The sequence below is a fragment of the Planococcus citri genome, chromosome 1, assembly GCF_950023065.1.
Source record: "Planococcus citri chromosome 1, ihPlaCitr1.1, whole genome shotgun sequence".
NCBI classification, from domain to species: Eukaryota; Metazoa; Arthropoda; class Insecta; order Hemiptera; family Pseudococcidae; genus Planococcus; species Planococcus citri.
In genome coordinates this window covers 44,301,985-44,316,194 of record NC_088677.1, presented here as the reverse complement: position 1 = coordinate 44,316,194, position 14,210 = coordinate 44,301,985, and the positions used below count along the sequence as shown (strand labels likewise).

The 14,210-nt window shown below is 33.6% G+C and overlaps 3 protein-coding genes across 4 annotated transcripts; 1 reads left to right on the top strand and 2 right to left on the bottom strand.

Annotated features, from left to right (window-relative positions):
- The first annotated feature begins 1,508 nt into the window (after positions 1–1,508).
- Positions 1,509–4,283, top strand: LOC135832172 (RNA-binding protein spenito-like). Its single transcript, XM_065345232.1, has 2 exons — positions 1,509–3,800; positions 3,959–4,283. Exons 1-2 carry the CDS (start codon positions 1,811–1,813, stop codon positions 3,961–3,963), a joined length of 1,995 nt encoding a protein of 664 aa, XP_065201304.1. The 5' UTR covers positions 1,509–1,810; the 3' UTR covers positions 3,964–4,283.
- Positions 4,284–4,876: 593 nt separating this feature from the next.
- Ufd1-like (ubiquitin fusion-degradation 1-like) lies at positions 4,877–6,808 on the bottom strand. 2 transcript variants are annotated; one of them, XM_065345234.1, is made up of 7 exons: positions 6,507–6,808; positions 6,297–6,423; positions 6,081–6,235; positions 5,739–6,011; positions 5,539–5,669; positions 5,316–5,460; positions 4,877–5,248 (listed from the first exon to the last, which is right to left on the bottom strand). In XM_065345234.1, the coding sequence occupies exons 2-7, from the start codon at positions 6,385–6,387 to the stop codon at positions 5,171–5,173; spliced, it is 873 nt and encodes a 290-aa protein (XP_065201306.1). In that variant the 5' UTR covers positions 6,388–6,423; positions 6,507–6,808; the 3' UTR covers positions 4,877–5,170. The 2 variants fall into 2 exon arrangements, with proteins under 2 accessions (XP_065201306.1, XP_065201305.1); XM_065345233.1 differs by having other exon boundaries at positions 6,572–6,808.
- Positions 6,809–8,779: 1,971 nt separating this feature from the next.
- Positions 8,780–14,089, bottom strand: Mybbp1A (MYB binding protein 1a). The gene is made up of 19 exons (XM_065345231.1): positions 13,746–14,089; positions 13,394–13,630; positions 13,135–13,317; positions 12,835–13,050; positions 12,562–12,762; positions 12,271–12,493; positions 12,033–12,186; positions 11,837–11,961; positions 11,621–11,769; positions 11,372–11,536; positions 11,067–11,300; positions 10,732–10,962; positions 10,511–10,662; positions 10,304–10,441; positions 10,102–10,211; positions 9,861–10,020; positions 9,494–9,743; positions 9,184–9,419; positions 8,780–9,094 (listed from the first exon to the last, which is right to left on the bottom strand). The coding sequence occupies exons 1-19, from the start codon at positions 13,872–13,874 to the stop codon at positions 8,818–8,820; spliced, it is 3,570 nt and encodes a 1,189-aa protein (XP_065201303.1). The 5' UTR covers positions 13,875–14,089; the 3' UTR covers positions 8,780–8,817.
- Positions 14,090–14,210: the final 121 nt, after the last annotated feature.

The window sequence follows — 14,210 nt, the reverse complement described above, 5'->3', positions numbered from 1 at the left end:
CATACTTTTAGTAGTCCTGAATTAGTTTTTGTATAAATTTATTTGAAAATCAAAATTGTTTTTGATATCAAAACCATCACAACCACCAAAACCATTTGAAAATTTGAAATGGTTTTTGATGTGAAAAACCACCACTACCGCAAAAAAAACTACTATTACAGAACCAAAACCACATCCACAACTTATTTAAAAAAATTGAAACCATTTCAAAACCAGAACCAGAAAAACTTTGAAACCTAAACCTTAAAACCAATTGGAACCGTTATGGTTTGTGATTGGAAAACCAATTCAGAAACCATAACCAAAAACCATTTACTTTTGAGTCCTTTAAAAACCACCTACCACAACAACCAATAAAATCCAAATGGTTTTAAGCCCTGCCGCGAACAATCAAAAAAGTTGGACTTTTTACATAAAAACTTCGAAATCCGTGTATTTTTAATAGCACAGAGGAATGTTTTGCCTACCAGGAGTGATAAGAACAGGCAGAGAGACCAGAGAGTATGCAACCCGCGGATTGTAGAAAAGCCCAAATTTCTTTTATCTAATTTTTGCCGGTTGGCGCTGAAAAATGGTTGTGAAAGTGAATCTGAATGATGAATTTAGAATTTATCATTGTTTTACTAATAACATGGTGAGTTGAAAATTTTACATAAATGTTAAATGTTTGTTAGAATGTTCATTTCATCTTCAATGCTTCATTTTTATGAAATTTAAGGAGTTGTGATGGGAATCTGGCTGGAGTCGTGAGAGGAATCTGGTTGGAGTCGTGAGAGGATCCTAAGATGAGTCGTGAGTGGAATCTGAATCGGAGTCGCGAAAGGAATCGGAATCAAAAATTACGATTCGGATTCGGATTCCTATATCTGGCGAATCTGATAAGCGGAATCGGGACTCAAAATTTTGTGGAATCACACCATTTGGAATCCGATTCTCAAGCTCCTGGAATCGCGCCAACTCTGATTGACAATTGACATATTGAATTATTGACATAATACGTAACGTTACATATTTTTATTTGATATTATTCTCTAGGCTGTAATGTAGGTCCGAAACGAAACTAATTTCTATTTCTAGGTAGAATTGAAGAAATCTCCAAAACTGCAGAAATTGAAATGATGATCTGAGTACTGTGTATTGGTTTTTTAAAGAAAATAAGAACTTCATTTTTTAAAAATGTAATTGATTTACTTTGCTTTTATTCGAGTATTTAAAAAAAATAAAAATGTGCGATCGCGAAGAATTGAAAATACATATACAATTTCAATATACATATACATACTCGTACTACGTTATTAAAGTTCCGCATTTCATTTTCCTGCTTATTTATTTTTTACTTTTTACATCTTTTGCAGTTTTACAAGGACCTGAAAGTCTGTATCGATATCGTATCTTCAATCTTCAAAGGTTTTTAAAAAAATGAAAAATTTAAATAAGTAATTAGCGCTTCTAATAAAAGCGAGAAAATTTTGAAACTTCAAAATTCAATTTTCATGTCATGTTTCTTCCACTTTCATTGAAGTCTCGAGAAGTCCCTTCTTCGTTCAACACAAATCGAAAGAACCAACGTCAATGATTTATGATGTATGAAAAAATTGTAAACTGTATATGTAGCTTTCTTCTCTGAAGAAAAGCTTCATAATTGAATAATTGATCAACTAAGCGATTTTGTGAATTGTGAACGCGATTATTGTGTTTTCTTGTATTTTACCGTAATTATGATGAATAGTTCTCCTGCGTGTTTTCTACATTTGCTTTCATTACAAATTTCCCATTTGATAGTTCGTGATTTCCTCTCGTTCGTTTAACCATGAAGCGAAGCAGTAGTCGTAGCAGTTCCCGAAATCGCCGAAAAAGAAGAGCCAGTTATGGAAAATATGAAAGTCCATCTCCAGAAAGAACTTATTCGCGTAGTCGTGTACGATCTCCTTCAAGGGGAAGATCTCGATCTCGGCGAGCCCATTACGATGAACATGAAAGGTATTCTCCTTCAAGCGATTCAAATAAAGCTCATCAGCCTTTCAAAGTTTTATGCGTAAGTGCCCTGCATGGCGACGCCAGTGATGAAGTCATTAAGGATATAATATATAACGAATATAAAAGATACGGCGAGTTTGTAGTTAAAATATCTCGAGGAGTTGATGAACGAGTCGCGTACATATGTTTTAAAAATGCAGAAGATGCTCGAGAAGCGATGCGTAGCAAGCGACGAATTTTGATTTACGACAAAGTGGCAATAGTGGAACCAGTCTTCGAAAAACTTCGACATCTTGATGATCGTTATCGAACCCGATCTAAATCACATTCTCCCGATTACGATCGCTATTATAGAAGATTACCATCAGCAGGTGATCCGTCTAGATATTATGAGAGGTTACCGTACGTTCCTATGCCAGTACCTGCGGATTATCGACGAGACATGATTCCTTTGCCGGGTCCGGAATTTTTACCTTTACCTCATATGCTACATCCTCTTCCTCCGCCTGTTTACGGTCCCAGACCATTTCTACCTTATCACGGACTACCATATCATGCGAATACATTTCACGAACCAAAAAAATTTCCCAACTATTTGACCCATATACCTCCTGAAGACGATGTTCTAGCTACCAGAACTCTTTTTGCTGGTAACCTAGAAATAGGCACTTCCAAAGAAGATTTGCGTAGAATATTCGCACCGTACGGTCAAATCGAAGATATAGACGTTAAACGTCCGGTCGGAGGAAGTGGTACAGCGTATGCTTTTGTACGGTTTAAAAATCTTGATATGGCACATAAAGCTAAAGTCGATCTATCTGGGAAAATATTCGGAAAATATCAATTAAAAATAGGATATGGAAAAGCCACTCCCACAACTAGGATATGGGTTGGTGGTTTAGGACCTTGGACTTCTTCTGTACAGTTGGAAAGAGAATTTGATCGCTTTGGAGCGATTAAGAAAATTGATTATGATAAGGATGAAAACTGCGCTTATATACTATACGATTCCATAGATGCTGCTACATCAGCTGTCAAAGAAATGCGTGGTTTTCCATTAGGTGGATCTGATCACAAATTGCGCGTAGACTTCGCAGACGTTGGTTCTAGCAGTCCTTGTAAATCTGACCATGAGTATGGTCGGTGTGACGATGATGGTTATCGTTCTAAAAAGTCCCACGCGTACAATGGTCGAAATTACGATTCAGAAGAAGATTGGGATAAGAGCGACTCCGAACGTAGGAGCAGCTATGAAAGAGATCGTGGCCGCAAATCAAGAAGTCAAGACCGCAAATCTGGCGATATGTCGTTACGAGAAGCGCAAACACTTTCTGATGTAATTTTCAGTTGTAATAAAACATGGGAAGGAGCATTCGTTCTGAAAAACTCCTTATTCCCAGTGAAGTTTCATTTGACTGATGGTGATTCGAGTATAATAGACAATACTTTGAACGAAGAAAAAAATTATATGCTTAAAATTACTCAGCGCTTGCATTTAAATCCAACTAAACTAAATGACGTATCGAAACAGATCTCTTCATCCGACTCGTATGCGATATTTTTAGCATTACCAAATTCTACAGTAAAGTTATCTTTTGACGATAACTCTCTGCAACGAAAATCTATTCAAAATTTAATTTCGTATTTGAAGCAGAAAGAAGCTGCCGGTGTTCTTCAATTCTCCAACAAAGAAAACGAAGCGACTGGCGTATTATACGCTTTCCCTCCTTGTCCATTCGCGTTAGATCTTTTGAAGAAAACTGCTTACAATCTGAACGAAGATAATATCAAGAAAGATCATCTTATAATTGTTGTCATGAAAGGTGATTGAAAATTTTCAATTTCAACTTATCATTGCTTATCTAGTGTACTTTTTAGTTTTCCCTCTTTTATAATTAATTGAATCGATACTATCTGAGTAAATAATCTCAATCATTTTTACTGTACATTTAAATGTTTTCTCTTTTTTTTTCATTTTCAGTTTGAGCTATTTGCGATGAGAGAAATACACTCTTGACTACCTGGATTTGACGTCGTAAATATTACAATTTACGAAATGAAATTCCGTATCATTTTCTTCAGAGAAGAAGAAACATTTTTTTATTTACTTTCTAGATTGTTTGGTTTGTTTTACTTATTTTATACAAAAAAGAAGTTTTGTTGTAAGTAATCTTGAATGTACATATTATTGTTTGTTTGTATTTATTTATTATTTTTTACAAGTCACCGAGTTTGACGCTTACAATTCTTTCTGTACGCCTATATTTGTTGATCTTTTTGAATACATTTTATTTGACGAACCATTATATTGTAAATTTTATTGCTGCGATTTGTATACCTATGTATTATACTCCTCTAGTATTTTACGAATTGTGATTTTCTGTTGTATTTTTTCATACCGGTTTGGTATCGATTGGCTGTAGTTAATAAAATTGCCTACCGGTTGACGTGGATGTTATGTATTTTGCTGCTTTCGCAGAATGAGTACCTACATAAAGTTATTGACTGAAATAATTTTCCCTTCATACAGCTAGTTCAGCGATAATTTGAAATATCATTTTCCCGGTTATTCAACGATTCATAATTTTCTTACGAATGTAAATAATTGTGAACTTGAAATAAATTAAAAAAACACTTGCTGCTGTGATCAAAAGAAAAAAAATTTTAAAGTTGGAAATTTCCATGAACTATGAACCACCGCACCGCTTGAAAATTGAGAGATAGTATTTTAATACGCTCAACGACTCGCAATTGAACGATTTTTTCTAGGAGGCGATGTTCATTTATGTTCTGTTATTTTCCTTTTCACTATTTGCGTTTTCTTGTAATTCAGATGTACGGCAGGTTCCAAACACGATAGTTGGGCATCGAAAATGTGAAGAAGTCAGTGTGAAAACAATTTACGATTCGCTGAAATCATACATTTATTTACAGTTGCCACTATTTCAGTTCAAGTATTGCGGACCCAACACGAATAATTTATCGATAAGCAAATCAAGAATACATGCTACGTTGATAACTTTCAAGATGATGTGAAGAGAATATAATATACAGTACAGATGATTTAAAAAATCGCATCCAAAATTACTCGTATAAACGTATAAAACTGTCACAATAGAATGAAAGAATGTTCGAAATAAGTGTAATAAATTTAGGAAAAAAAATGTACAATTGAACTGATCACAGTAATAATTCATTTCCCTTTCTTACTATGGTCGTTCAATACAGTTCCTTTGCCCGAAAATGGTAAAAAATCTTCAACCTCTGGAACCTAAAAATTAGCAAAAAGTTAATGTAAAATTCGAATTCCAAACATGAATATGAAATGAATTACGAACATCTTTCTGCTCCACAGGTTTTGAATGACGGAAAAACTGCAAAGTTCCGATTTCGTAATTGTAATCCGGAATTCCTCTCTGATACACTTGCTTTGACATAGCATTATCTTCTTCAAATTCTTTCTTTTTCTTTTTACCATCGAGTCTGTAAGAAATCATTGCAATTAAATATGTAGTTCACAAAGTTTGTGCGAACGAATTGCGACTGTACAAATTTCATTACCTCGATGATTCACCACTAAATGCTACAAAACCTTTAGGAATTGGTAGAAACTTCGATACATCCACCATTTCTTCTTCATTCTTATCTGATTTTTCAGGATCTTTATAATCCAATGGAGCAGCGAATTCAACCTAAATATCGACGTTGGATTAATCTAACCACGTCATGTAGATAAATAGAACTAAATAAACGGTACCAACATTCATATCACACTCTATAATGTTGACTGCATCATTTGGTTTTGTTTCAAGAACACACAATTCGTAAACGTGTCCGTTGTATTTAATTGCGATAATATCTCCTTTCGATAAACATGCAAAATTACGTAAACTATTTTCAAGCACTGCTTTAGGATTTGTAATGTCTAAGAAATCTGATGACAAAGGTTGGAATTTAGAAAACGTAGCTACGGCTAAGGAAACACTCTCTATGTCGATGATATCGCCCTCTTCTAAAATCAAGTTTCTCATCATCTAACAAAAAAAAAAAATTATTAAAATAAGAGAACAGAACTGTATTTTAAATATGAAAAAAATAATTACCCAATAAGGTAAATAGACTTTATTTTCATCGGCGACAAATTCCAAAACTCCGCAATGCGTTGTTCGGTTCATTTTAATATTGCTCAATTTAAACAGCATAGGGTAAGTGATATTTAATCGTGTCAAAGCTTCCAGTGCAGAAGGGGGCATAATAACTGTAAAAGATCTTGAGCTCAATATCCAAAAGTGCTTCAAACTACATTATATTCAACTTACTTTTCCCTCCTCGTTCAACATCTTCCCTTTCATTTCCAGGAAATAGTGAAACCGAATAACAAGTATATTGCTTTCTGAATGTATTATTCATGTCATGAAATAAATCAAAACCCAATCGAAATGGAAGCTGTAAAACGTTAAAAACATTAAGAAACACAGTCTAACTGAAATTAATAATCAAACTCTCCTTCAGGAAATGAACAAAGATACCGATATTCTTATTCATCATCACAAAGTAACACTCAAATCGGGTTATACGTAGATATGCGAATTACCTGAAACATGTTTGAAACCGTGCACCGTTCTATTCCCAGATTGGTTTACCACTTCAACTAAATGTCTCTCTTATGCCAGGACTGGACAGGCTTGCAAACGTTTCAATCAATAGTTGATAGATAAATTACTTCATTCTCTTATTTAAATGCCAAATTGTCAATTTTCATGTATGGTTTCAAATTTTATCAAATTTATTCAATCAAAACATTCTTGCCCATTTTTTTTTATCATAATCATTGTAACAGGGTAACCAACTGTATTTTCGGAACTTTTTATTCGAAAGGGTAATAACTAACGCGCGAAGTAGCAACATTGTATTGTTGGCGGATTGGCCCTAAAGCTCTTTAATACAAGTATGGAAATAGATTATGCTCTTAAGAAAGTCATAGCATTTTACGTAAGTTTTACGTACTGCGCAGTGCGCGAGCAAGCATCAAATCAGCTGTTCACGTACAACGTTGCACCGCAATGGTTGCTCCACCCACTTCCACCGCGTGACGACACCAACCTGCCATGCGCAGTACGTAACACATACGTAAAATGCTATGACTTTCTTAAGAGCATACTCTATTTCCATACTTGTATTAAAGAGCTTTAATTGGCCCTTTTGGCCGCGACCCCGCGACTACCTGCCTACAGTGCTATTGAAATTTGCAATTTCTAATTCTACTTGTATATTAAATTCCATTATAAATTCTTTTTTTTGTGGCTACACTCTAGCAAAGTAGCGAAAAAAACCACAGATTCCCAATTTCATCGGGTGTCACATATTTTTTTATGAGAGCTTTAATTATTATTATTTATTATTACCCGCCAGAGCCAGCGGCCGGACCGTCACCTGTCAGAAATGAGAAAAGCAAACAAAATGTCGAATTTCGAGTGATTGATCATGATCAGATTCAGATTAATCAATCAATTGATCAATGTGCAACATAAATTGTGTACCAGTAATAATCGTTGCCGGTTGCCAAGTAGCGAGCACATTAGGCAGTCATTAGTCATTACACATGTGTCTTGTACTCTTACATAACTAGATGAAATCAAACTATCAAACGAGGCGCTGGGGAAGTACCCCCTACCACCAACTATTGGTCGCCAATCCTGAAAAGTTGAAAGTTTTACACAAGAATTCAAAAATTCAAGTTTTGAAAGTTTTGAGAAACTTGTAAAAAAAAATCATTTCATTCACAAAATATGGTTACCTACCCGTAACGCCTTCGGTTTTAGAGATGAGCAATTTTGTCAGAGAACCTTTTTTGTTCGTCCCAAAAAATCATGCCAGAATCCATGGCCGAAAATTGGATTTTCTGATCCATAAACCCCTGCCCCAACAATTTCCAGATTAGGCTCGTGTCAGAAAAACCGAATATCAGCTGCAAGTTGCTTTTCCAGTATAACACGAAGGCGAAGTTTCAGTTCTGGTCGGCGACCAACAATTAGGGTACTTCTTTCGTAAGCAAAGAATCAAGTAGGATCTATCAATTCTACAATCAACTCACAATAAGAGAAGTTGAACTTCGAAGGCAAATGAATTAATATCTGTCTGTACCAATAATCAATATTTAAAAAAAAAACATTATGAAAATGAAGGAGTCTGAAAAAATTGTTAATTTGACGACGTCCTCGTGATAGCGAAGGGAAGAGGGAATTCTGACTCTTCATTCATAGAATGCTCTTCAACGAAATGTTGAAAAAACATTAAGGCATTTCAAAAATTCAAAAAATGTTCTCATGTTCGGTATGAAAACATAAATTTCCAATCCTTTCCTAATACATCACTCGAAATCTCTCACTACAGTACCTCGGAGCCCAGTTCAATCAATGTGTTGGTGATATGAAATTAGAATAGAAAAACGTAAGAACCTTTTACAAACGTGTGACAATCGCGGAAGAATTATCAAGACTGTAAAGCTTTCCGACCAGCGACTTTAATACATATAAACGTAAAACAAACAAAAATTAACTGAGTAAGCACTATCGAGTAGTTTTTTTAAAAATTTAAATGACATGTAAAAGATACGTATAAAACTTGGTAATTCATGAAAATAACCTTGCCAAAACATCAAGTGTGTTTTCCTTATCATTTGATGAATTTTTCACTTCTAAAAAATATGAGATTTTCATGCAACCTTATATAATTGAACATCACACTCCACCCACAGACAATTCGCAAAAAAATATAGTACATTTCAAGAAGGTACCAATAATAACTGATATAAAAATTTATTTTAAAGTCAAGATATTATCAGGTTTCCAAGATACCGGCTTTACTAAAATTAAAAACTTCAACATCATTCGCTAAAGTTTCGTTCCTCAACTTTTTTGAATAGAAATGTTCCTTTGTTTTTCTTTTACTCTTCTTTTTTTTAATTACTGTTTTGTTGACCGTATTTTCATTTTTTACTTCTTGAGTACTTCCATCGATTTCATTATCAGAATCATTGATGTATCCATTCTTCACAATTGTTTTACTTCGTTCAGTATTTTCCTCTTCTCGTTTCCGTTTACGAGAATCGATGAGTCTAAAAAATTGAAATGTCAATATTAATAAAATGAACTACCTATTGATTACATTGACAAATTTTCCGTTACACACATCTTTATGACTTACTTGGGTGAAATTTGAATTTTCAGCAATGAGCAAAGTTTAGTAATATACTTGCGGGGAACATTGAATCCAAGGGAACCATTGTTCAAAAATGATTGCAATAAATGCGCCAAGTTTCCCCATTTTTGAACTTCTACGCAAAACTTACTGCTTCTGATGGCATATAAGAGTGAAAACAATTCAGATACAAAAGTAGGTTTCGATTTATGCGAATCTTCTTTCTTTAGGGAATTTAACAACTGGAAAAGAAATAAAATTTCAACTTACTACATTGATCGAACTAACTAAATTAAACTGGAAAAAATCAACTTACATTTATGGTGTGATTTATAATATTTTCTTCTAAACTGGCGTATTCTCTATTTTCAGTTTCTTTCAACGTCGATATTAGACGGGTATTTTTATAAAAACAGAACAGCAAAGTTAAGGCTTGATTTCTGCGGAATCCTCTAACAGAAGAATCGAAAGCATTCGATACGATACGTTCACACAGTTTTATATTTCCTATCCAACTTATTTTTAATAATATATTCTCAAACAAATTTAAAGGTAGAAGACAATCTCTGAAAAAAAAACCATTGATAACGATTATACATACAATTAATTATCAATTTGATCATGAAACAGCGCCGAATTTTAATTATTAAATTACTCTACCTACAGGCAAAATTCATATCTACCTTTTCGAAAAAAAGTCTGTAAGAGCTCCGACAAAAACATCGCATAATGCATTCCCAATTTTCTTTCCTTTTTTGTCACTGGAAATCTGAATTCCCATTCTCAATAAAAATGCAGAACATTCGCTCATGTTGAGAGATAAATCTAAAAATACAGGAGCGCCTATACGTATGACAAATTCAAGTTATTAATCACACATGCAAAAGTTTCATAACAAGTTCTCTACTAAAAAATATTTCTTACTTCGATCTCCTTTATTTATTAAATTTCTTAAAACGTCAACGACATTCTTCACTCCAACTTCATCAACATTCGCGCATTTTTTTAAATTACCAATTTTCTTGAGAGTAGATCTGTGAAATTATAATTCACAAAAATTATAATACAAAACGCTCAAGTTGTAATATTTCGACATATTTTTAATAAACTCAACAATAATTATTACCTGATCCGTGTTTCTAAAGGTTTTTGGTGAGAATCCTTAATACAAAATTCAAGTAACGAGAAAAGTATTGGAATTGTATCCAAAACTAAAGCCAAAGGAGGATCATTATCAAGATAAATATCAACAAGATCCATTACCCTGAAAAATAAAAATACAAATGATAATACGCAGACTAAACAATTTTTGACATTCAAAATACACAATTACCTAATTCTGAAATTTGTCAGTGCTTTATCACTGGCTGATTGTTTTTTATTTTTATTTTGCGACTTTTGATGGGTTGATTTGAATGCTTCAGATAATGCCAAATCCAATCTTTTTCCTTCTTCCTCGTCCATATCATCTAGATCAACTGATTCCTACATATAAATGATAAAAATTAGCAAAGACATTTCGTTATGTTTCGTTCAAGGAAAAATATTCATTACCGTATCCGTCACGCTACCAGCGATACCTAAAGCATCTCTAACAGCACGTCTTGTTTTATCAATGGCATTCTCTTCAAAATCTTCGTCTTCTTCTATGTTTGAATCACTTTCGTCATAATCATCAACTTCCATATCGTTGTCATTATCTTCTTCATCATTCACGTCACTTCCATCGGCATCAGATTCTTCGAGCCCATCGGTTAAAATATTTTTCGACGCAGGATTCAATACCTAGTGCCCACATTCATTTCAATTTTTTTTCACAAAAAATAGCAAAGCTATATTAGCAGACAACCAACTAAAAATGCAAACAGCGTATTAAATATAAATCGTACCTCCAAAATTTGAGACGAAGCTTGGGCTGTTAAATATGGACAGAAATGAGGAAATATTCTCGATATCAATTGCCGAAGCAAAAAGGTATCTCGAGATAACAGCGATAAAAATAATTCAACAGCAATATCGATCCATTTTGGTTCGGGATCTTCTGAGTGGTTTTTTTGGCGTTTTTCTTCACATTGCACCCCATCGAATTGTCTTTTCTCCTTCTTATAACATTTATTCAACTCCTATAAAGATGAAAAATTCTAATACTTATCCGTATAAATAATGGATTTCAATTTTTAAAGGGGAAAAATACCTTCAATATATCACGAGCTACTTCAGCATCTACAAATAGATGTAAAGCCATCTGCAGAAATAACGTATGAAACACATACATGACGGTTTTTCTCTCCGCAGTTTCATTGATTTTCAGATCAATTCTCTGAATTTTACTCATGGTTTTTTTCCAACACTCTAAAACCTATTTTTCAGAAATTTTGTTTTTAGAATAATAAATAATCCCGCACTTATTTTCTTCCCTCTACACATGAAAACAAACACTCACTTCATCAGATAGAGGTGCTCTTAATTCGCTTTTACCATTTACAAGCATATTATCGATATAATACACAAGAGAAATCAACATCATACGATGATTTTCCAAATGAGATAATTGGTGACCCAAAGCCGTAAAAAATGAATTTTTCAACACGCCTAAAAACAATAGTGATTAAATATTTGCGATGAAAAGAATGCAATTGTTGTCTTCAAAAATACATACCAGCTAATTCATTACTGACGTGACCACCATCTTCCGAGCCACTAGTGAATAGCGAGTTCTTCAGCATGAATTTTAGATGTTTAATTTTCCAATTCATATCTTGACTTTGAGGATGACTGATCAATCTACGAATATATTGAAGGTTGAGCAATTAACGGGAAAATGAGAAAATACTGAATACAACAATTATATTTACCTAGCTAGAAGTTGGGTGGCATAACATCTATCTTTGAAAGTCCATCGAACAGTACTTTTCTTACTTAGTAAGATAACGTTTTCACAATTCGCAGCCATCAGTTTCACTTCTTCAGCATTCAATTTAGCAATACAAGGGAAAACAATTTTCAATCCTGAAAAATTCGAAATTCACTAAATACACACTGAATTAAATGAAAATTGACATGCAGCTTTTCAAACATCAATTTTGATCATACCGGTGACTTTATCAACTAATAGATGACCAGACTCGAATAAAAGTTTACTTAAAAGCTGGTATATAAGCGCAGATACAGATTCCTCCGATTTTTCGGTAGCTCGGGAAATGACAAGTTGTAAAGCGGTTTTAACGCTCGAAGTTAATTTATCAGTTTTAGCAACAGTGAGCTTGCACGAATTTATCAAGTAATTCACAAAGTTCTGGGTCAATAGGTTCATAATCTTTACACACAAAAAAAAAAATTAAAATATTTCTCAATAAAGAAATAAGATGAACAATTTAACCTTACTTTCTCCAAATGTAAATGTTGCATCAGAAGAGAAAATATATTCAAAACGGCCAACTGCTGTATTCTGGTAGGAGAATTGTACAGAATGTTTTCAACTTCAGTCCAAAATAACGTCAACAATTCGGAATTATCCTCTTGCGCCAATGTCACACAGATCGTTTTATACAACGGATGTTTCAAGCGTGGCTCCCAATTCACGTTCTAAAAATAATTTTGTTCTGTAATACATGTTTGCTAAGGACAAAAATCACATCAAAGCACATGAGAGCATACAATTAACATATTGACGACATTTCCAATAGTTTCTTCATGTAATATTGTATGCGAATGCACAGCAGACAAAATCATTTTCTTTTTGAACAAATGAGGATACTTGTTATGCACTTCGAGCAAGCAATAAAGTGTTTCGAACGTTTGTGATTGCCAATTTACTAATATTTCAGTTACTAACACAGGCCATATCACAGTTTTAAATGTACTTTCATCGATCTGAAAAAAAAATGAAAAAAATAGATGATAAAATGATTTCAAAATGAAACTAAAAAGCTTCTTATAAAACATTGATGATCGTACCGTATGCAAAAAATCTACTAAAAATGTGTACGCCAACAATGGTAAATACGAGCGTTCTTTACATTTGGTCAACATATCAATGATGACATCTTGTTGCACATCTACACTTGAATTTAAAAAGATTTTAGATCTGAATGCTACTCCATACGCTAAAATTCTTCCGGTTAAAATTTCTCCTTTCTCCTGATGAAAAAAATTTGCATAATGAATTCGAAAGGTTATAAATTTGAAGAAAGTAATTGCTTCATGATAACATTACCCCTTTAGATTCAAATTTGCTCAAATGTTTATCAATAATTGACTTGAAGTAAATCAATGTTACAGGACCAAAACTTCGACCACAATTGGAAAGAATTGACACAAGAGTAGAAAAATAACATTTCCTGATATGAGCTCGAGGTGAACCCAAGCCTTGAACTAATCTTCCAAGTGTATAAGTAACTTCTTTGGGAGCTTTCTTTGATTCTGTTTCTTCATCATTTTCTTCGTCTAAAATCTAAACGAAAAAATTTGCCGAATGTGAGTAAAACACTCGAAGCAGTAGCGGTGTTTCAAAACACACAGAAACATACCTACGAATAGTAAAAGATATGATAACATTACTTCATTACCTCATTAGAAATTTTATCAAACGGTTTATTCAGATGATTCCATAAACGAAGACATAAATCTGGTCTAGAAGCCTCATGTTCGGAAGAAATTTGAGTAAAAACGTCAAGGATGGACTTTTTTTTGGTCATTTTTTGGAATCTATGATCTACACTTTCAATAATAGATACAATAGCATTGATGATTTGCTTTGATCGTTCTTTTCATCACTAATTACAACGTTACTTTGAATCCACGAGTTTTATCAAATTACATTTTGATTTTGATTTAAAAAACAAGAACGACAGAACGAGGTATCTAAAATAGCACATGGGCAGAAAAATGAAAGCGTACCAAGTAGTTGATCACTGCCTAGCGTGGGCTCAGGGGTAGTGATGGGCCGATTATTAATCGATTAATCGAATAATCGATTAATCGGCCTGAAAAATAATCGTTTGGCGATTATTTTTTCTTCTTCCGATTAATCG